Source organism: Pagrus pagrus, assembly GCF_965226575.1.
Source record: "Pagrus pagrus genome assembly, chromosome: 23".
Classification (NCBI taxonomy): Eukaryota; Metazoa; Chordata; class Actinopteri; order Spariformes; family Sparidae; genus Pagrus; species Pagrus pagrus.
The window spans coordinates 17,274,962-17,299,483 of record NC_140205.1 but is presented as its reverse complement, the minus strand read 5'-3'; the positions used below and the strand labels follow the sequence as shown (position 1 = coordinate 17,299,483).

Below are 24,522 nucleotides of genomic sequence, written 5' to 3'. Positions count from 1 at the left end.
TGGTGTGCGTTGCGGTTACCGTGGAGACCCCAGTGATGTTACATTCGGTGCGCTTAGTGACGGAGCTTAGTGAGCAGTGTGCCAAACCAGCAAATCCTCCGCAGGGATTTTCACCCGGCAATGTCTGAGCCCTAATACTGTCCAATTGACTCCAGATGTTACGCCACAGAGAGAGAGATAGAGAGCGGTAAAAATGACAGAGACATCCAGACTGCAGCTCAGTTTCCAGCCAAGTTCTGCAAACTCCATCAACACAGAAAAACTTAAAAGAAATATGAAAACTTGGCAAAATGTCCTGAGTGATCCAACAAGTTTGCTCGAGTTACTGGAAATAATTTGATTAACACTGCTAGTTGAATATGTGTATATGTAAATACAGATATGCTTGGAAACAATGGTATGCTGAGTGGTCCCATTAAATGACACAACTATTTACAGGTGGCTTCTGTGGTCTTCAAGTACAAAATGGAAGGAGGCCAAAGTGTTTTAATGCAGCCAACCTTGTCGAGAGTTACATCCAAACACTGCTAATGTTCAACATGTGCACATACAGTACGTGGAGGAGAGAAAGGACAACAGGAATAGAAGCGTTGATCCACCTGGATTTTCTCATCTCAAACTCCCCACCATCTGGTCTGTTTCTGATTCTGTGAGATAAACCAGGAAAAAGCCAGAGAAGTTTCACAGATTTTCCACTTATCAAGAAATTCCTGAAACATCCTGGAGATTTCAAGCACCGGATTCCACAAAGGTCAGAGATTATCAAGGTATTTGAACCCACTTGATCCACACTTCTGCTGCGTAAGAAACCTAAATGGAAAACAATATTCAGAAAGCAGGTACAAACACAGCTTTAGCTCGTGGTGTAAAATCTATTGGGGAATTCTTTCAGTGTGACACTTTTACATTGTTAAACACTGACCACTTTTGGAATCCCCTGCTCTCTTTTCTCAGTATCATCTTGATTAAAGGTGCAGTGTGCAAGAATTGGCCTCCTGTGAAATTAATAGGCCTACTCCAAGGAAATGGGGGGGCAGAATATCATCAGAGTAACTGTTAACTACTGCCAGCTGTTGCTTTCGTTAGCTAGGCTGATATCACTCTTGTGTCTTTGTGCAATGTATGAAGCTATACCCTGAACTAGTTAGCTTAGCATATAATTCAATTAGCTTAGCATTTAATACTAGTAAAAAGCTTGGTGTAAAAGCAACACATTGTGATTTTACTGGGGATTGTGTGCATATTTCTTGACCAAGCGTAGTCACTTCCTGGGGTTTCTGCTGGTTGCCTAGCTTACAGCACATAGCTAAGAACCTTGTAAAACCAACACAGGTGGATTGTAAACTTCAAATACACTACAAATTACCTGAACAACATATAACATGTTAGTTTGTTAGCTTAAGGGGTAATAGTTTTGCTACCGTTAGCCAGGCTAGATGTTTCCCTCTGTTTCAGGGCTTTGTGTAAAGCGAAGCTAACCAGGTGCTAGCAATAGCTTCATATTCAGCATAGAGACAGTGAGAGTGGTATTGATCTTATTATCTGACTCTCAGCAAGAGAGCAAGTGGATTTCCCAAATTATTGAACTTTTACTGTCAGTCACTTTATAGTTTCTATTCAATATTGGAACCCATTAGTTTATCGCCTGACAAATATCTAGCCTCTGTTGGCGATGGCCAGTGTTTTTGGGCTTTGAGTGTCACCAGTGGACGACAGATTCATGGGCCAACACTTCCTGTTTCGTGCACCAGTCAAACATTTCTGTTAATTGCAGTAAACACACATAAAAGCTTAGTGAAAGCTAAGTCATCTTCAAATGATAAAAGCCAACTCCAACATGATTGGACTAGGACTACAAAAAGACTACAAATGGTAACCAGAACACTTGAAAACTTTGTTCATAGAGATTATAGAGGCTTATATTTCACTATTTTCTGCAAGTGTCCACTTCCTGTGGGCGGGGAAGTCACCATGCTTGACCACAACACATTTAATTAAAGTACATTTGAAACTCTACTTTATGATTTAAAGTCACCATGCTTGACCACAACACATTTAATTAAAGTACATTTGAAACTCTACTTTATGATTTACGCTGTTAAGACAGGGCGGCTTATCCTCTTGTCTTCTTCCACCTCCCACCTCACTCTCTTTTCACCCCCAGGGTGTTAGGGTAAGTGAAGGGAAGGGCAGAATTCCAATCATAACAGTGAATTATCCTCCGAATGTTTCGCTGCCTCCTGCCAGGTGAGTCATCCTTGTCACTGCAATTATACCTTGGAAAAAAGAAAAAAAAAACTAACTTGTGCCAGAGGGTGGCTGCAAAAGCAAGCCTCTTTGGTGTGGTGTTTGTGTATGAAAGGGAAAGTGATGTGAATGTGTGTGTAAGCTGTTTGATAAAAGGTGAAGGTTATAAGCATGTCAAGGCGTTGCAAAGCGTTGAATGTTTTAGAGAGCCTGGTGTGTGCGCACAGTTCTATCACATATAAACAGACCTACAGGTACACATTCCTTCACCTGACAGAGGAAAACTACCAAGAACCAACACCTTGCAGCGAGTCTGATATAAACCAATGACAAAAGAAAGAGACAATGATCATACTGATCCTCTAAATACATGACAGTCTGATCGCTATTCCCAGTGCTCATATCTCATTTCTCGCATTGAAAGTCATTTATACTCAAAAGGCAACCAGTGACAGCCAGACAGAGTGTTTTTCTACCACAAATGTTGAAGAGTTGACAGTGTTTTCAAAAGTGACCCCTTTTCCTCTCCCGTCTTGTGTGACTTGGTAAAGACATGAACTATTGTATGGAGTGAGGCAAGGGAATAACCATCAGTCATCGGTACGACTTTCTGTTTTTTCGAAGATTTAGATTATTCATGGGAGCCAACCAGAGGTCCTGCTTGGACAATGGACTTTATAGCTGCTTCCTGTCTGTCAGTGAGTCGATCCATCAGCTAAAACCAACAATGAAGCATGACAGCCAAGTACAGATTGTTCCCATAAACACTACAGACACAAGTATCAGATAAAGTTGATTCTTCCTGCGGGATTGACCCCCTTATTAATCATACTTTCACCCATGAATCGAGGTAAAACAGTGGTATAATACAAAGTCAAGTCTTCAGAATGGCCAGTAAAATCCAGTTGACTTCACTGCACAATTTTGGAGAAAATACGATACAAATTAAAGCAGTCAGTGCCTTCAAATGGCAACGATTTGTAACTGAGAAATTTGAACTTTCACACTTGAACCTTAACATCAGTAAACTGCAAGACTAGATCTAAAGTCCAACACCGAGGTAACTTAAAGGCACCCTGTGGAGTTTTTGACCTCTAGCAGCGCTATGGAGCAATGTTTTACCAGCGGGTTCCCATTCTGTATGTTTTTTGTGTGGACACGTGCAATGCAAAACACATTCCCACCAGTCGTTTCACTGACCTACAATATACCAAGAAATGCAGCAGTGCGCTGGCAAAGGCAGGAAAGAAGAAGACTGCAGGCAAATAAACATGTAAACAATAAATGTGTGGTGGTTGAGGATTAACACACTTCCCGTGAAACACAATCTCCCTAATATGAGTCCAATTAGAGACCTTGTCGTTTCTAATAAGCCAAAATATGTCCACATTCATTGTAAAGAAAATTGTCTTTACAAATATTTTCTGAGGGAGGGAATGGACATGTACAATGTTTGTAGGGCCTGAAGAAAAAAAACACGTGTTTTGGTGAGTAACACTGAATGTAATCCAGGAACCCCTCAGGGCACCTTTAATAATGTTGTGAAGACTTTGGAATTTGCTCTTCAGAATCCACTGGGCTCTACCACTATAACACACCCAATGAATTAGTGCAAAGTGTTAATGTAGTGAGCCACATTGTTGCAAACCTAATCTGCATATTAGGTCAACAAATGTATTTCTACATCTAAACTTTAGTATTGCCCTCCCTTAAAGGTGCGGGACGTGTGACGGACAAGTTGAAGCAGCAGAGCCTGACATACCCTGACCTTTGTTGGAGGTATTCCTCAAGCTCTTGAACACTGGCTCTCTCAATCAAAACAAGGAAATCAAAAGACTAGCTTGATGCTGATGCAAAGAAGCATGGAATGATGGGAGTTGCAGGCAAGAATCTATCTGACATGACTTGGCAGAAATGTTGAAATAACATTTAAACTGGCAATGGACAACTGTTCGTGCTGTAATGAATCATTCTGAAATAAATACTGACTGCACAATGTAATCGCCGGAAAATGACACCATCCGCGTGAAGATTAGTTCCATATAAACCTAGCATTCACTATGCTATTCGGTCTGCTACCTGAGTGGACTTTTTCCAGAAATATTAAGGTCAAATTAAAGCACAAAGAAAGTGCATCTGCTGTTGCGCAACCAAAACAGGAAGAGGCATTGTATTCCTGGGTCTCCATCCCCAGGTAAGGGTGGAACAACTGGAATAACTGTGCAAACTCTCCACTGCAAAAGAAAAAGAACCCTGCTGATGGAGGAGGCAAAGACGACAAAGAGGGAGAGTGATAGAAACCGAGGTAAAATTAGAGTGAACGAATTGGCATTCACTCAATGGATAACGCTCCAGTGTTGTGTCAAAGTCTGTTCCCTGGCTGAAATGTTCTTTCCCTCACCAGCAGGACTGGAACTGCTCAAAACCAACATTCTTTCCATCCATCTTTTCATAGCATTGAGACTAGGTCACATTGGGAGTCTTACGGTTCTTTTTTGCTTTGGACAGTGGCCAGGCTGGCAGTAGCTGTGTTGCTAACGCTGTCTTTGCAACAGCAGTGTGAAAAGTAAAACCACAGGGAAAAGCTGTCAGTGGGGGTATTTTATTGTCTAAACCTGCTTTAAGTTTAATTTATGTTACATTTAGTCACGTTCACACACTTTCTTACTTATTTTATGACTCTCTTGAAAGTTAGAATGGCGCGCCCCGTGAAACATACTGTTGTCTTAAATTAAACTATGGATTTCTCTGAGTTTGGACACTGTTGAAAACATCTGGGATAATAAAGTATAGTACAGTCATTTTTAATGCAGAAAGGCTACATTTTATATCTTTAAATCTACAGCCTACATTTCCCAAAATGCAACTCCTTCATGTCATCTCGTGGACTGCCTCTGAAGCAGATAAATGCGTGAGACAGCACAGTAGTGCGAGGAGTAGGCTGCTATTCACCACCGAGAGGCCACAGTGAGCAGGTAACATCATACTGTGTCACTGGAGTGTGTTTCTGTTTATCTGAGGCTTCACACTTTAAACAGAGATGACCCGCTGAGTGAAACCAGCTGCTTGAGTGTTTGTGCGGCAAAGTGAATTTGCAGACTCTTGACCCTCGGTGGCACATGTTTGTCCCTTCCCCGGTCTATTGGATAAACGGGTGCAGCAGTGTTGACACACGCTTGTTTAGTCCGCGTGTGAAAGAGAGACGGAGGAATAGAAGAAGAAAAGACTCCATCCATCTCCTTCTCACACAACAGGGCCAGACAGACACAACAGGACTGGCAGCAGTGTTAGATTTCTGCGGTTCTCTCAAAGGGACGTGTTATTACTTTGATGTGGTTTTTCATTATGCCCTACATCTGACAAGGTCCACTCTGACTGGGGTTACACACACACACACACACACACACACACCGAGCAGAGGTTTGTGCTCTTTCTTCCAGTCGTCCTCCATTTTTAAATCAATTTTTCGCATCATTTGTTTTCTCCCAAGCACACTGACACACTTGTTTGTTGACAGCGCTCTAGAGTTACATTTACAGTATTTCCCCGACTCTTAAACTTCTCCACAGGCTCGACGTGGAGCCTCAGCAGTCGGGTCTGCATATGAGAAGTGTGCGACCCGAACGCTCCGTCAGAGATGTGGCAGACGGAGCGTTGGCGCTGGCAGTGTGTGAGAGTGAGAGAGACACTGCAGTAATAGGTTATAATAACCAACCCAAATCAGCCACAGAGATCAGGGAAGCTAATCCGGTGTCAAGCCTAATAGAATCACAGACACAGGAATAGACTGTAGGGCTCAACACTGGCTTTGACCTTGCTTCAGTGTGTGTGTGTGTGTGTGTGATGGTAGTATTTCCTGGATTAATGGTCCGGGGGCAACGGCTAGATTACCAACCAGGCAAAGTGGGCAGTTAGAGGCCCAAAAAGCTCCACGCTAACGTGTGTTTTAAAGGTTTTCATCATATTGCAGAGAACAGTGCCAGACTTCCCAGATCATGGCCAATGAAAATGTGGTGCAAGAAAAGTGAGTAAATTGCTACAAATTGTTACATAGCGCTCCTTCCATGTAACATTTGAAGCAATTTAGTCCCTTTTTTGCACCACATTTTCATTGGCCATGATCTGGTTACGTTTGCCCAGAGGATTGTAATGTGACATTAAAAATGAGACCTTTCTTTTTGTTGTTTAAGTTTTTTGATGCTGCTGTACTGTGGATTTCTTTGTGTGGGACTTCACTTCATGCACGTTGAGTTTGTCCAGAAATGAAGTCTGTAAACATAAACGAACGACAGCTTCCAGCACATCACAGACGTTCCACAGAGCCCCTTTAAACTGGGAGACACTCTAACTATGAACGAGACGCAAAATGATTCATTGAGGAAAGTTTTGACGATGCAGTGTCAATTTCATTCACGACTTTATCGCGCAAAATGTTTGTCAGTGACTACTTTTCAATGACTGAGGCGAAATGTTGAAGAGCTAAAAATAGATCTTTGATGGTAGAAACACTGACGAAATGCATGTTTTGTCTTCCTTGATGAGACGGAATTAAAATGTTAGTGGTGGGACACTCAAAAACTGCATATTCTCCCGCAAGTGTGCATCTAGACTGCCTGTCAAAATCTAAACAAAGCATCCCTGTCACTTTCTGAGTGCAACGCCACTGTCGTAAATACAAATCCCAGGTCTGTAACAATGTAGGTGCTAACAACAAACAAAACTCATTACGTCATAATAATGTGATGTGTTGAAAACTCGTATCTTGAAGTAAACATGTATGTAACGCTGTGATCCTACCCTCTCACTGAAGTTACGTAGTGCAGAAAGAAGTGATGGGGGCGGAGTCGCTGAGAAAGAGACACCATTACCCCTATTACAAGACACTGTACCATCAACATGATTTCGAAGCTGTTATTTTAAGGTAAAAAAACTTTATATAATGTTGCTTTAAACTAAAAAACATTTTTTGTCCAACTCTAAAAAAGGCAGTGACAGAGTCCATGGACTCTTGAGGTGTCGGGCTGGAGCAGATCTTGTCAGTGCTCACTGCAGGAGGGTGTCTCAGCTTTTTTTAACCACCGGTTTAAGCTCTATTCAGGGCTGGACTTGTCCTCCTCATTTGCCCGAGTCGGTACACCATTAGCTCCATTTTGCATCATGCGCTTGGACTACAGTGTTCCTCCCTGCAGACCTTTTACAGATTCAGATTCAGACAACTTTATTTATCCCCGAGGGGCACGGGGACCTTGTATAATTGCAAATTTTAAATTGGGTTCTGTTTTACTATGTGAACTTTAAGAAGGTCCAATATCATATATTTTCTTAAGTTTCATGTTATAGGAGGAATGTGTTTAATAGTATTAACATGCAACAGGTAATATTCCAGCATAGAGTAACTGTGCATAATGCACAGAGGGGCACAATTATATTTATTAAATGTAATGGTTTTTCTCCTTTAAACTTTTGACATCAGTGTTTGACGGCACATGATGTCCCCGATGTCACGTGGGAGAAATCGGAGCCCTCGAATTAAATCCGCACATCCCTTTCTTGTAAGTACTGCTAATTAGCTCCAAAACCACGGTCGATTAGATACAGATAAAGTGAGTCTTAATGTCACGTGTCACATGACTGCGCACACATGATCAATATTCGCCTGAAGAATGAACTGAACTACATTTCAAAAAGTGTGTCAACAACAACAATTACTGAGTTTCCGGAATAAAAGGTCACGATGAATTTTCCTCACAATAGGCTCTGCTCTGCTGTTTCCTTCTCCCCGGCAGTATTTGTCATCTGACTGAGTTCCTAAAATCAGTTGTTGTTGCCTGTGGATCCCAGTGGTACAGTAAAGTTGGCGGACATTGTAGCCAGACTGATGCCTGCACCGATAATTTTACATCCCACAACTTCGTTTTGTCCTGTTTGTCGGAAAGTACGCTACAGAATTTGAAAAAGCTGTGTGCGTGCGTTTGTGTGTTTATTGTGTTTCTATGGTGTAACGTGTAAAGACAAATAACATTGTTCTTTGAAAATTGTTTCTTTGAAATGCTGAATTAATTAACAGTGGCATGTTTGCTCGGTTCAATAAAGTTTGCTGTCGAGCCAATAAAATGCTGGCAGTTTAAGTTTAAGCAAACCACCGACACGTTCACACTTGTACATGTCCATGGCTGCAAGGCTGGCAGCTGCTGTTCGATTCTGTGTTTGTTGAATATTTGGATGCTTAGGACAACTTCCAGTCCTATTTGTTGTGACAAGAACTGGATATTTTTGACGAGAAGAGGGGAAATCTCCACCCGTATTTGTGGTGACCAAAGCAGATATTTTAAAAGCTGCAATATGTAAGAATTGGCTACATGTTGCATTCATTCTCTAAGCAAATATGGGCAGCATTTCATCAGCATAACCGCTAACTACTGCTAACTGTGGCTGCCTATAGCTAGTTCGCTCAATTAGCAGTGCAGCTACCTATTAGCTGACTTCACCTGGACTGGGAGCGATAAGCATTGGGTGAGAGTTAGTGGGTGTACTATCAGACTATCACCTCTTGAGGTACAAAGTGGCTCGGGGCTAGCTGGTTAGCATGCTAACTTCAGTAGATATCTTAGCAACACAATACATAGATGCCTTTGACATAGGCTCCAAACTGGTATTTCATCAATTTCTGTTAATAGTTTTAGGTAATTTGAAATGTTTTAACTAATATTCTTACATATTGCACCTTTAAGACAAAACATGATATTATGCTGACCCTAACCAAGCAGTTTTTGTGCCTAAATGTAACCAGATCGGGTCCAGGGCGGCATTCCGAAGGGCCAACATTCCGAACGTTCACTTTCATGTTTCGGAATGCCGGCCCTTAATTACTTTAGAAAAAAGGACGCCATTCCGAACCTGAAACCCTAACCTTAACCATAACCCGGTCGGAATGGCAGACCGTCGGAATGGCGGTCCTTCGGAACGGGGGTCGCCCCCCAACCAGATCATAGGCACAGTGTTGTGAATTTTTAAAAACATAAAGATGCAACATGCAAACACATAAACATATCCATGGTTTGCAGAAACATACATGGCCAACATTTATTCTGGTGACTGAGTTGTGCTTATACAACCTTGCTTTGTCCAGTGGCTTATGGTGGCTAATGTTACCTAACTTTAGAAGCATTTTGTTGTGTAAGGGACATTACAGAATCAGTTTACTGACTTACTGGCTCTCTTCAACAAACGGCCACGGTTACTATACCTTCTTACTATTTACCATTATCCCGTAGCTATCAATTGTGGGCATGTGGCCACCTTTAGCGAACGTGAGCTAACATTTTCATTTTGCTATATAAGACATTTCATAGAAGTTCACTGACTTATTGGCTCTTCTCAACACAGCTACTGTTGCTTAACCTCATTATTATATCTCAATTGTCAATTATGACAACATAGCCACCTTAGCTAATGTTAGCTAACTTTAGATACATTTTGCTGTATAAGGAACATTACAGAAACATTTCACTGATTTATTTGCTGTTCTCAACACAGCTACTGTTACTTTGCCTTTTTATTATTTACCAATATCCCATAATCGTCACTTGTGGCCACATGGCCAGCAATGAGCTGACATTACGTAAGACCCGCTTTAAGATCAGCAAAAGTTTTCAACAATGAGGACTTCCTGCCATAGTAAGAACATTTGACTTGCTGTCACTGCAGGTTAATTTTAAGATTATAGATTTCAGGTTAGGTTTAGGTGATTGTAAAGGTTTGGGGATGATTGCTATAATTGTAGCTCATCATAAGTCAAACATACATACGGTATTTGTTTTTTCCACAGTGGCTGCCAGTTCTAAAAACACCTCTATACTGTCATGCACTTTGGATAAAAGCCTCCCTGAACCAATTTATTGGTCTGTGTACATGTATGTGTTCACACTGTAAAACATTTACTGCCTGAAATTCACCAATATTTCAACATGTTTCAGTCTCCTAAAGCAACTATTTTGGGGCAAAGGTCTCAGGATAACATAACTTTAAAGGTGTCTTCACTTTCTATCCCAGACACATAGACTATACTGTACAGTATGGACTCACACGTAGGGCTGCAACAGGGAAAGCCTCCTGTCTGTAATATATGTTATTCCCATTTGCCCAATTTACACGATGGTGGTGTTTTTGGCTTCTTTCTCGACACGGGTATTCAAAGCAAGTTCAAGCAAGCACGAAGTTGGCACTTAGTCCTCAGAAAACCTGGCTATCATACCTTTAATCTCCCAATCCAAGGGACAGATCCTGATCTGATCCTTATCGTACCAGAGAATACGCATTTCTCTTTAAAGGCTGACACATTTACTGTGCTATCATTCAGAGTAGATGTTGCTTTCGCAAAGCAACAGTTATCTGATTTCTGATTAAAACCCCAGATGTGTTTATCTTTCTGTTTTCTGACAGTACAGAGCATCATATTCTGGATGATTAACAATCTGTCATCTATTTGGCTGTAGATTTGGTCTTAGTTTGGTTTGGCAAAAACAGAAATTGGTTTTGGTATTTCATGGACTGGCTACAGCAGCATTTTTTCAAGGGGATTGCCTTCCAAACATGCTTTACAGTAAACAAACTACCTGACACTGAAGGTCAAAACAGATATTTAAAGTGTGAAAAACAAAACTCTCTCGTGGGAAATGGTTCGGTAAAAAATGTCTTTCAAGATGCTGAAGATACAGTTTGTAGGAATGTTTGAGCAGTGCCGCACAGCTCCTGTCAAGCCCGCAATGTCTTTGTCCAGCTCAGTGTTCGGAGTTTTCACTCAGTGATCACTTCAGATGGGACTCAGTCCTATCTTAATCTTTTTTTTCTCAAGTAACACACTGCAGTCTCCTCTGTCCAAACCAGCACTTATCTTATCTCAGTAAAAAAAAACACATGGACTGACTTTCAACTTTTATCATCTGGCTCCAGTCACACCAGGGTGACTAATTGTGAGGTGAAGTTAAAAGAACAGGAGTAATTATAACACACAAAGCCACATTCATTTTCCTCTCGAACTATTTTGTTTACAACCGTTCAGATGATTCAGTGAGAAGTCCGTCCAAAAACCAATAAAGATGCTCCACTGTATATCTCTTTTTGTTCCTCTGTCCTCTCCTCTGCGCCAACACTTCTCATCCAAGCGGCCGGACCAACAATAAATCTGCTCTCAGCTGAATTTAGATTCACTTAGTTCAGATTTAACTACGTCTGACTAGTGTCATGCTGTGTCACTTAACCACACATAGCCAAGATGTCCCAAATGGAATACAAAGTGCAGTTTTATTTCTGTTCATATGAAACTTGGAGTCACATGAATGGTGTGGTGAAGACAGTCATAGAGAGCTGTCTGTATGGACAAACTAGGCTTTTTAGCAATGCTACTGGTTCTAGAGATGGCAATGTGTGTCCAGACTAAAATACCTTGAGGGTTATTGAATGGATTTCCAATAAATTTTGTACAGACATCCTAAATTGCTTATCTTCTGACCGTTTCATGTCGCACCACCATGAGGTTGACATCTGTGGTTGAAATGTCTTGACACCAACTGAATGGGGTTGCTGAGAAATTTGTTACAAATATTCAAGTTCCTTACAGGATCGATTCCACCATCTTTGGTGATGCCCTGACTGAGCCTCAACATCTACGTGATGGATTGGCCCAAATCTTACACAGATCATCAGCCTATGCATGTTCCTCAGGTGTGTGTCCCAATGACTTATGATCCCCTGACTCTTTCTCTAGTACCACCATGAGGTTGACATTTCTTTGGTTCTGATTGGAATGTCTGAACAACTAAAGACATTCATGTGCCCCACAGGATGAACCCTAGTTTGTTGGTCCCTTGACTCTTCCTCGAGCGTCAACATGGCGTTGAAAGTTTGAGATTCTCCAGATGTTGAATCAGAAAAAGGGATACCACTTCATATTTATACAAAGACAGAATAAAAGAGGAGAAAGCTTGGAGAAAAGAAAGTGAGGAAAATGAACTACCGGGTAAGTTCAAAAGTTACATGATTCCAGCTACTGATTGCACTTTACTATGAACTAAGTTAGCACTAGCATTAGCTCCAGTTATCAGAACCCGTGGGGTGGGGCCCTTCTGGTCGTTGGAACAAACCTGCTGAGAAGATAAGGCTCGCAGAATCAGTAACTTCTTTTAAATCACTTAATTCCTTCGATGTGATGTTGTCTTTTACTTGTAGTTAATCATTTTGACTTTTTGTGTTCTCACATTTTCTGGTCTGCATTCTTGTTTTAACTCACCTTGCCCTCGACTTCCTTGTGTTTGCTTGACTATTGAGTGCACTTTCCAAATTCTGTTTTTAAAGGTGCTGTATAAATAAAGTTCATTATTATATTTAAACTTTTTGTGCAGCCTAAAAAAGTGTGGAATGAATACCATCCGCTTAATATGTCAGTGTACACACACAGTGTTAAAATATCAGATTATCTCTCCACTCTCCAACATTTCAAGTACATTTTGCGTGCTACCAAGTTTCACATGTTCAGGTCTCTGTGTGTCTGTCACAGAGGTTATCACAGTTCATGAAAATGACCCGGAGCTCCTTGGGTAATAATCTGGAAGTGAAAACAGCAGCTGCCAACCACTGTTTTGTTTGGAATCATCCAAAGTGCAACTAGTTTCCCTCAATAATTACCTCCTGAAAGGTTGTCTGGGCCTGTACTCTGCCTCTCAAAAACAAAGTAGAATATCACTGCTATAAATCTTGAGTGATGTCAGGGATGGAAAAGCACTGTGACTCATGAGAAAGAGATGTTGGACTCAGCTGTCAAATATAATGTGTCTAAAATAATAACACTACACTTTTTTGATCTTTCATGTCTTCATTGAGAACAACCAAGAAAACCTGATAGTGCTTGTGGAAAAATTATGTGAACCCTTGAGTTAAAGACCTCAAAAAATGCTAATTGGAGTCAGGTTCTAGCACACCTGGAGTCTCGTTAAGATAATAAGTTTGGAGGTGTGGACTACAGCTACTTTGAGTGATAAAAACCCCTCTGCACAAGAAGAACACGCTTATGTGAGCCACGCCTCACCAAAAAGAGCTTCCAGAGGATCTACGATCAAGAATTGTTGATTTACATAAAGCTGGCAAGGGTTACAAAGTTATTTCAAAGACTTTAGAAATTCACCAGTCTACAGTACAGTCAGGCAAACAATCTACAAATGGAGACACTTTGGGACTGTTGCTACTCTACCAAGAAGTGGGCGCCCAGTCAAAATGACACCAAGAGCACAAAGAAGACTCATCAATGAGGAAAAGAAACAACCCCGAATGACAGCCAAAGATTTGAAGGCATCATTGGAACTGGCTAACATCTCTGTTCATGAGTCTACAATACGTAAAACATTAAACAAGCAGGGTACCCATGGCAGGACACCACGAAGGAAGCCACTGCTTACTAAAAAGAACATTGCTGCATGCCTGAAGTTTGCAAAAGAGCACATTGACACTGCACAGCAGTATCGGAAAAATATTTTGTGGATTGCTGAAACTAAGATTGAACTATTTGGAAAAAACACACAGCACCACATCTGGCGTAGATGGGGCACGGCATTTCATCATGGAAACATCATCCCAACTGTAAAGTATGGTGGAGGAAACATCATGATTTGGGCCTACTTTGCTGCATCAGGGCCTGGAATCAGTGAGGGGAAGATGAATTCCCAAGTATATCAGACAATTCTTCAGGATAATGTGAGAATGTCTGTACGTCAGCTGAAACTGTGTAGGAGGTGGGTGATGCAACAGGACAACGACCCAAAACACCGGAGCAAGTCCACAACAGAATGGCTTCAGAAAAACAAAATCCGCCTTTTGGAGTGGCCAAGTCAGAGCCTAGACCTCAACCCAATAGAGATGCTATGGATTGACTTGAAGAGGGCCATACACATGAGACGTCCAAAGAATGTGACAGAGCTAAAGCAGTTCTGCCAGGAAGAATGGGCTAAAATTCCCCCTCAACGATGTGCAGGTCTGATCCACAGCTACAGGAAGCGCCTGGTTGACGTTATTGCTGCTAAGGGGGGGGTCAACCAGTTATTAATTCTAAGGGTTCACTTACTTACTCACATACTTTTTCTTGCCACTGTATCTGCCCAGAACTTACCACCCATGGCAATTCACTATTGTTTACTGTATTACAACATTTGAATGAAGGCAGCTATTTGAATTTGCCAGGAAGCCTTCATTTGCCTTTGCATAACGTTAACAGCTCTGTTCAGATGTACTTCCAGTAAAAAACAGGTCTTGCTTCTTCCAACATCTAATCTCTACTTTCCCATTTGTGTTTTGCAATGCTTATTAGATGTAAACAAACCAACCACTACTGTCCTCCCACACACACTGTGGTGACAAGTCGTGCTTTTAAGTAGTGACGAAGCCAAAATATTACTAAAGTTAGTCTCTGTTTGTGTTTTTATCCTCCATCCGTCCTGCATTCGGTCTTAAGTCTATCCATGTTTTAATGGTAAACAACTGAAACAAAGTAGTCGTTTGTTTTATATTGTGCATCGGATCAGAACACTTCTTAAAGGTACATTATGAAGTTTTGGGGAAGATATTTTAATTGCCTAAAAAAAACCCTTGTTTTTATGACTGAATAAAGTGAATAAACAAACTGACCTTAAAGGACAACACAGTTTCATACTGTTTTTACTTTGTTTATATGTGGCGGACCCTGCCGCCTTTCTAGCTTAAAACAGTGTTCTGGGGACCTTATTTTCCTCTGAGAACAGCTTGTTTATTCAGTTATAGAAATAAGAAATGAGTTTGTATTATTACCTCAATAATATATTCAATATTCAAATTCTGAGTCTGAATTTCTTCTCCAAAACTACACTACACTACTACACCGAAGATGACAGCACGACTAAAATCATAAAATAAGTGCAATAAACAGTTGTTTTATGGTTAGTTTGGCAGATGTCTTGAAGAAGGCTGCAGATTAAGCAGGAACATCATCAATCACCATGCACGAAAACCAATGCTGTAATTCTGCAAAACCACATTTGGCAAAGTTTATGCTCCATTGCTAAAACTAAAAATTCTCATGAGCATCACAATTGCACAGCCATAGTCCATTATTCAGTAATGACATTAGGCCAAAAAGAAGTCAGCTGGATGTAACTTGAGTACTCTAGGTTTGTGTGTGGCCCACCATAGCTCTGTATCACATAGTTAAAGGATGAGTTCACCCAAAAAGGAAAATATAGTCATTATCTCCAGAACAGGCTTGCAGAATCCTCCTAAACAACTGAAGCAGATGGGGTGTAGATGTCTCTATACCAGTTCTATGGAAGGCCTAAGATCCCAAACTGTTCTGAAGTGAGTGCATGTATATGAGATGCACCTGGAGGATAAACAGCATTTGGAAAACCACATTTAAAAAAAAATAATACCCAGCAGCACCACCAGGCAGAGCACTGGTGAGGAATGACCACTCTGTAGAAGACGTGGAACGTGTGTTGGCCTCACAATTAAGAGCAGTAAGTTTTGTTCTTTAACATTTTAACATACATTTGTCTGCTGCTCATCCACCACTCCCACACCAACATACACAACTCTGAAGTCTCAGATGTCAGAGCCTCCAGCCAGTGCATGAACGCACTGCTCCAGCACACTTTTCAAAATCAATCCAGGCTATCAAGTGCATTATCTGTGACAGATTACATATTATGACTACTGACATTAGTAAAGTGCTTTGGCAGTACTGTATCTGATTATGGTCAGGCCAATGAAGCCATCTGAATGTGATTACCTATCTCAAGCAAATTTCATGCAAGACTTTCAACCTTGCGGGTAAACATAGCGGCAGTAAAGACGTACTGTTCAGTGTTTCTCCATGGGGATTTGAATTTGTCAGATAAACTGGAGGCTTAAAGGTGCAGTACGTAGTTTTGGGGAAGAAATTTTAATCAGACGAAAAGGATCTTCATTGACTGATTGTTGATGTTTTTTGTTCATGCATAAACAAACAAAATAAACTCTTGTTTACATGACTGAATAAACTGAATAAACAAACTGACCTTAAAGGACATCACAATTTATACTGTTTTTACTTTACTTTGTTTATATGTGGCAGACCCTGCCACCTTTCTAGCTTCAAACAGTGTTCTGGGGAAATATTTGTTTGTATTAATACCTCATTTATATGTTATGTTAATATCAAAATTCTGAATTTTGTCTCCCAAAACTACAAAGTGCCCCTTTAAGTGTTGAAAAGAGGCATCATCATAAAGGTGAGAACAGGACTGTTTTTTTTTTCTGAGCTAATGAAAAGGTGATATTTTGAAGATACATGGTTTTCATTACATTTCAGCCCGGTGTTCACTTCCTCAACAGTCAAGTTTAGGGATTTTGTGTTTAAAGTAAAGATTAAAGTCAGGATTAGTCTCATGTTTGGGATAGAGTTTAACAAATGTGGGGACAAGTAGGGATTGGGTTTGTGTGTGTGTGTGTGTGTGTGTGTGTGTGTGTGTGTGGTGACTCAAAGCAGCGGGTTTCACCCCGAGGCCATCTGAACATCTGTCAGCTCAAATATCAAAGCTGGCCACTAACCTGACACATCGGTCCACGCAGATGTCACCTATAGGCGTCTCACTCCATAAGGAGAAAATGAACATGGCCGCTTCCAAGTATTTGAGCTGTGATTATACAACAGTTTCACTTAAACCATCTGAGACACTCTGAGGCTGTTAGAGGTACTTTAAATTCCTGTGAATGAATCATCTGTGTAAAACACTGAGCGAGAGGACACTAGAGTCCTGTGACAAGAAGCGGCTTCTCCAGCTTTTTTATGGGGATGATATCAGAGTAAAGCAGTAAACACTGCAGCCATGTCTCAGCAATTTATACTACTGCCTTTTATTTCGATTAATTATTTATTTTGATTAACAAAAACCCACTCAGATGGTGTAACACTCAGCTGAACCTGACAAATGTGATGTAAATTTAATTTTAACTTGACTTTCATAGTAAGTCAGGCCCCAGAGGTTAATCAAATATAATCACTCAAAATAACTCAGTGGCACTTGACTCGTCTACCAAATGTAATATAAATGTGTACAACTTTTTTCGTCACTCATCTGACTGACTGAGCAGCACAGTAACTTCTTTGTCAGATGTAGTTCAGTAGCTGAATTCACTGCTGTAGGTACAGATCAGTGACGTCAGGCACATTTAGTTAAGTACAAGTGGGAACAGACAGTTTCGCCCTCCCTCATGTTTCCATGGGGTATTATTGTTGGCTGCTGTGGCAAAGACAAACTGATCGCCTTTTTGTTTTCCTTAGAGGAGCAACAGCCAACAACACAGGACAAAACACGACTTTAATTATTCATCAAGCTGTGAAAGCAGATAGAGCTGCAGCCAGAAGTCAGGCTTCATGTTCCTGGGAGATTTCGTGCCCGGTGGCAGACAAAATTGCATCGTTTATAGGGAACCCATCTAAACGCCGATGATGCCATTATTCTCTAGCAGGGGTGCTCAAACTTTTTCCTAAGTTCCCTCAATTGACTGACTTCCTTTGCAAACCCTTGCTCAGATTATGGAAAATAATTCATAACTAGGGATGCTACATATTTAAAGAGCATTTTACAGCTTAAACATTATTATTTATATTTACTTGAATCAGTATTACTATAATTCACTTTTTTTTCTGCTAGAAGTCAAACTGAATCGTCGTAACTTTTCAGATGAAGAGCACGTGTCCTTGTAAAATACACTGCACTGTTTAATATTATTCAACAATTTGTAATTAATATGACTTCTGCCCCTAACAATAACACAGTGCCTGGTTGGGGCCCCACCAAAGACACACTGTGTCACTGTCTGCAGGATATTTACTTGTAATGTAAAGCACTGCTTCTTTTGAATACTTCTTCCACCACTGGCATTGATACAGTTAACATGTTAACAGCCCTCCAGCTTCTTTTAATGTATAACGAGTCCACAGGGCTGAATATCAGAACCAACCCAGTGAGATGCATTTGAACAAATTAACCACATTAACCACAAAGTTCTGGATATGCATAAAGAGGAATAATAATAAGAGGAATTTGCTGTTTACTGCTTCCTAGAAATTGTCAGCACAGAGGAAGAGATGGATAGAGAGGAAGCTAAGTCTAATTCTCTGTATATCTGATAAGTTTTAAGATCCAACATTATAGAAAGTGAGATTCCCATGTCTTTTTTGATTGTCAAGCAGGTCTACCGCTGGATAATACTGTGAAAAAATCTAAATGTTTAATCAACGGAGAAGTGCAGACACTGTGCATTCAAACGGGCTGTCAGGACTTCCGTAAGGTTGTGATGTCACAGCTATACAGTCCCCGCCCTCAGCCATGCCACCACTGCCATGCTAGTGGTTGCAAAAACACCGACAGAGCTGATGCAGAAGGTCTCCGGCCTGTTAGAACTGACCAATCTGAGCAGACCGGGCTTAGAGCAGACCACCTACATACATACATGGCTATAATTGCTAGGTTATAACCTGCATGAAACACATAAATCAATACAGGCTTATTAGTAAGTGAAAGATAGGCTTGTACAGGAATTCATCCCAGTCGACACTATCAGCGATCAGCCGTATCAGGATCAGGACGCTATCAGGAGGTCACTGAGTCTACCTTTTAAAGAGGAAACAGAGAGGGTGGAAGGGAAAAGGCTGGGGGGGGGGGGACTCCGAGATGAAGAGGGGGACGTAAAGAGAGGGGAACAAAAGAGGGACATAAAGATCCAGACAGTGAATGTGAGGGAGATAAAGCAAATCGTTGAGACAGAGAGGCAGATTACCGGGTCAGAACGGACAGAAAGAGGAGGGCTGAACTGTCATATGACTGCGCTGCTGGGAAGGCCGGGCTTCACCTTGAAAACCACATGATCTCTATCTGCTCCGCCTCGGGGAATTGTGGGAAAGTCGACGAAACTTTTTGTTTCGTCGGAGCTGCGCTAAGGTTTCAGTTAAGATTTAGGGCTGTTTACATGAAGGTAGGCGGTTTAGGTTACAGGTTAAAGGAATGAATCCCCCTAAATGAATGTGCTGATGTTTCCGCACACGACTCCTCTCCTCTGCACAGGGCTGCTCCTGCTCCACAGAGCTGCCTGATCCAGATCCTTACAGTATGTTTTGCTCTAACTAGCCATAAGAATGTGCGGCGTATAAACACTCGGCTAAATGTGTAAACCATCTCGGGGCAGGCAGGGCTGCGGAGCTGCGAGCATATAGAATGAGTGCAACAGCTTGATCCACACAGGAGAGGAAGGCGAGCGTGGAAAAAAACTCTTTGTCCTAAACACAAGCTGAACTCACCAACGTCTTTAGCCTCTCTCATCTCTCTGGAATGAAGCATCTCAGACCTGCAGTTTACTCACATCACTTAACAGAATCTCTGAGTATTTCGGTTTGAAGTTCAGATGCATGCTCAGATTTAAAGAAGTTCAGCACACGATGCAGCTCATGGTTCACTGGCCTGCTTGAAAAAATGGCCCTACAGACCCTTCAGGTGCTTGACCCCGGCAGTTTCGCAAACATCACATTTGACACAAACCTAATCGAGACGCACTTGAGCTTCACTTGACATTAATTACAAACCCCTTCAGTGTCTTGAAAAGCAGAAGCAACCTGCAGTAAATGTCTGCTAAGTGCTTTTAGAGTTGCAGAGGAGTGACGGGTGGAGATGGGCGGGCCTCAGGGATCACTGAAGTCACTGATAGCTGAGATTGGATCTGACGGTTAATTTACCGTCACCCACAGACTTTTCCTCTCGCATTGTTTTCCGTTTTAAATGCTTTTTCATACAATTAACATGCAAAGCCGCATCTACGAGCAAATTGTGTATTTGTGTATGAGCAATCTGCGTTTGATTTTCCTGGATAAAACCATCCAGATGTAAAGCAGGCGACTGGATGATAGGATCATGCAATCCGAGTGCTGAATAACTTACGTGTGGCTAGAAAATAAAAGTGGCTGAGATAAATTTAGATCTGAATCAGTACCAAAATCAGATGGTCCCCAGGCCAAGGCAGTCTGGTTTGAAAGGTCTGGTTCACATTCTTTAAAGTCAGTCTTAAAACAACAGTCAGTAGCCTATATGTACGGTGAAACAGATTTTACTTGCTGTAATCCTTCGTTGTGTTCGTACCGGCCGTTAAGAGATCGGTTCTGGGGGGACAGAATCCACAGATTCACAAGTCAGTGATTATCTTCCAAAGTCATTTCAGTACAAAATGATCCCTTTAGTTACGATCCCTTCACTGCGACTCAGCAGAAACACTGTCCAGGAGAAGCAAGAGATAGAAATCTGTACTAAAAAGTCAACTTTTGAAGATATCCACCTGATCCAGCTGCTGAAGTTTCATCATATTTCGTTCAAATAAACTTTGAAACATATTGTTGCCCTCAAGTGGGACTGTGGATTTAATTCCCCAACTCACAACGGCCAGTGAGTTCATACACGCATCTGAGTACTGATTTAATACAGACCTGACAAAAATGCACGCCTCTTAACAATTTAGAGCAGGAGACTTTTATCCTTGGAGGGCCAAAACCAGAATGTAATGGTGGGCCACGGGCCAAAAGAAAACACCTGTTGTATTGTTATGATGCTAAATGTGACCTCCGGTTCCTTTAATTGACCGACTTCCTGTGTCAGTCTGCCGTGCTCACATTCTGAAATGTGATCTGAAATCCTGCACATTTGTTATGTCTGTTAGCTCACAAAAAAACAGCAAATTATTTTTTTAACTATTTGTTTGTCTGTTTTTTGCAAGAACCATCTGGTTTACTCTCATGGCTGACTTTAAGAGATGCCTTGATACAAACAGGAGTTCGAACAACATGTAGAAAAAGATCCTACCCTCTTCTTGTCATTGAGTAAAATTGGTCCAACAGGTTCAGGTAACAACTGATTCCTTCCTTCTGTCTTTCATTCTTTTTCTTTATGTTAACATTTTGTCCACCCAAGCAGTCTATTCCTCACTGAACTGTCATGTCTTCTCATTATCAGTGATATAATGACACTGGGTTTACCGTTTTGGCTGAGGATTTTAAGTGGGAGTGCAAACTGAGTTACACGTGATGACACAACATGGGGAAGAAATGTGAAACATCACATGTCTAGTTAACAGATTTCCAAAACAGGGAGGACGCTGGAACTTCCCTCTGTCGCTCCCTCTGGAGGTGTCATGAACCCAAATGAATGAAACATCTGTGGCGGGATGACACCAACAATCCAGGCAGGCTGCCTCTTCCTCTGTAAGTGTCGGGCTGACGCTGTAATCCCGGGAGAATTCATCTTGGACCAAGTAAAACAGTAAGAGGGAAAGTTTCCTCGTATCATTTCATCTCTGTTTGTTTAGACCTCAAATTAACAAGTAAAGTTAATCCCCGTTTGACAGGAAGACATTTTTACACGCTTCCAACCACAGATATTTCAACACTCGCCTGTACAACACCGAACACTGCAGCAGTTAATTGCTAGTGTGAATGAAAATGAATCAGACGTTATGATTAGTCGTTTAATACACATTTCAGTCTTGGCAGTCGTTCTTTCTCACTGGTACCTCAATAGCTACTCACAGTTTCACTGTTTGGGAATTTAAACCAGCAACTATAGAGCCCAAACTGCGTCACAGACCTTGAGGCCAACTTTGTTTCTGTCATCTGATGTTGCTCGACAAGTGCTGCGACATAAATAACAGAAATTGGGGCAACAAACGAAAGTGGTACAGGAAGGGCAGAGTGAAGCGGAGAGAGGAGGGGGAGTTGGATACACAAAAGCGCAAAAAGGTTGGAATGCAGAGTCAAAAGGGGACAACAGGAACTCTCCATGGTAACATTATCAGCCACCTGGGAGCCATTTTGGCCCCTTTCTACCCTTTATCTACTTAATGTTCTTCCCATGAGCCAGCCCCTGGTCTGTTCACACCCCTCACTCCTAATTTTTCCTCTTTTGTCCTGCAGTAAAAACACAAAAATGAACACTGTTAAGCCGAGCCGCTGCAGCTGCATGAGAACGTGCACACAACAGCCCACAGCTGGAGTAGAAAGCTTGTCTCAAGGTTGCCTTGGAGGTCATTTTTGACTAAAGCACCCATAGAGGGAGTTGAAGAACCAAACCGGCCCCTGTCTCTCGCCTCCTTTCCTTGCGTCCTAATTTCCTCATCCTGCTGTGTGCCTGCATGTCAGGAGGGGCTCTGCGTCAAATCCGCCGCCGCCTGCAACAGCTGCTCCATTGGCCTCCGCTGCGCGTGCACGCGAGTGGACTCCCACAGCAGCAGGAAAGCATCCACCAGAGGCTCGAGACGCCCACTGATGCGCGCCATTACGCAAAGCTGTCCCGGACAGCATGTCATATCAGCACCGCTGCACTGTTAGGACCATTATGCAGGATTGCTTCCATGTTTTGTTATGTGATCAGACTGGGGACACAGGCACAGGCACGCACACAGAGTATTTTTGGGTTACTGGGCTATTTGGCTGTAATCACATCAGCAGCTCCCATCATTCAAATTCTGGTGTCTGAGGGGGAAACTAAGGAGGAACACAGTAATGCAAAACACATATTAACCCAAACTCTGCACAGAAACCTGCAGCTCAACAGGGTGAAGAAAATGTTGATTTTTGACCTCTTATTTGACCTAATCTGTTGTAAAAAATGTTCCTCCCTTAAACAACTGGAGAAATCTTTCACTTTCACAGTTTTATAATCCACACAATCCTGTGTTAATGTTACTGGCACATGCAAACTCATTTGTTCCAAAAAAAGTCTAAATTATTTATCCAAAAGGAGGATTTGGGAGCGCAGGAGACGTTGGGGAGGCCCTCTGCGCGCACCGCTCTCTTTTTCCACCTCGTGCGCACGCAGGCTATAGTTTACATGCATACACAAACAAATATGCACGCATGCACAGGACGCAGGAAACGCGCAAGGAGGGAAAAAGAAGGATTCAGGCACAGTCCGCCTTCGTGCTGGGAGTCAACTGTGACATATCAGCTTTCACTCCCACTAAACAGCGAGCCCAGGCGCAATTAGAGCGTCGGTAATCCAAAAGGTACGAGCTGAACCGTTCCCCGTGCGCACTCAGCCTGTTCCGCGCCCTCCAAACACGCCGCACACGCCTTGGGAAAAAGCAAAACTTCCGAGTGCATGTGACAACAGCAGGAGTCTCTGATGTTTGTGTGCGTAAGCGAGCTGTGGAGAGACCCAACCCTTCTGTGTACCTGTGCACAGAGAGAGAGGGACGGGAAGGAGAAGTGAGTTTGTCGGCTGCTTTGCCTCCAGGCAGCGCACGGCGCGTTGCGTCTCGCATTTTACTTTCTAGTTTTTACCTGCCAAAGCTCCGGCTTAGAGGAAGAAGTAAGCAAGTCCCCGAACGTGTCGTGCAACTCCTCTGTTATATACAAAGTAAATATTTAATCGGGAGCACTCAAAATCAATTTAGACGCTTCTGTGGTGCCAAATTGGAAACTTTTTAAAGCTATTCATGCTTTACTTGTGACTTCACCTGATGTACAACTTTGTGAGTCTTTGCCATCTTTCAAAAGTCTGATGAACACTTTGGGTCAGTCTCTGTCACTTCTCTCCTGTCAGAATCCCAAAGAACCAGAGTTGTTCAGCGACAAAAATGCTCCATGAAGCACCAAGTTAAATGAAATGAAGCAGCTCCTACCGTAATAAAGGTAACCATAGCATCGGCAGGTTAGTATCCAACAGAGTCGACATGAAGGTGATTAATTTTAAGACAGAATCCTTTGGCAACGAAAACTTCCCACTTTCTGAGTGCTGCCGCCGGTCTGTGCGCCACACTGGTTCTGTGTGGAGAGGATCAGGGTGTGCGTAAAGCTCCCTCTCTCTCGCTCTCTCTCTCTCTCTCTCTCTCTCTCCCTCCCTCATTCTCTCTCTCCCTCTCTCTCTCTCTCTCTCTCTCTCTCGACAACATAATCTACGCCGCTCTTTCTGTTGCAGGACAGATGGCTCTTGGCGCATGTTGCTGCAAAGACCTGCATGCATGCTGCCACTGTCTGTCAGCGGAGCAAGCCTGCTGACATGAATTAGGACACCGAATTAGGAGCGTGCGTGCGTGTGTGTGTGTGTGTGTGTGTGTGTGTGTGTGTGTGTGTGTGTGTGTGACTAATGCAACCTTACGTTTTCACGTAGTGCTGGCTGACATGAAACAGGTTCCCCCAGACTGAAGTTAAACAGGCCTATATTCTTGAAAGAATCC

The 24,522-nt window shown here is 42.1% G+C and overlaps 1 protein-coding gene across 1 annotated transcript in view; it reads right to left on the bottom strand.

Moving 5' to 3' along the window:
* ntf3 (neurotrophin 3) overlaps positions 1-24,090 on the bottom strand; it is a 44,572-nt gene extending 20,482 nt beyond the window's left edge. The window contains exon 1 of the mRNA XM_084346003.1: positions 23,968-24,090. Coding sequence (XP_084202129.1) covers positions 23,968-23,985 — 18 coding nt within the window. The 5' untranslated portion in view covers positions 23,986-24,090. The remainder of the gene's footprint in view (positions 1-23,967) is intronic.
* Between the last annotated feature and the right edge of the window lie 432 nt (positions 24,091-24,522).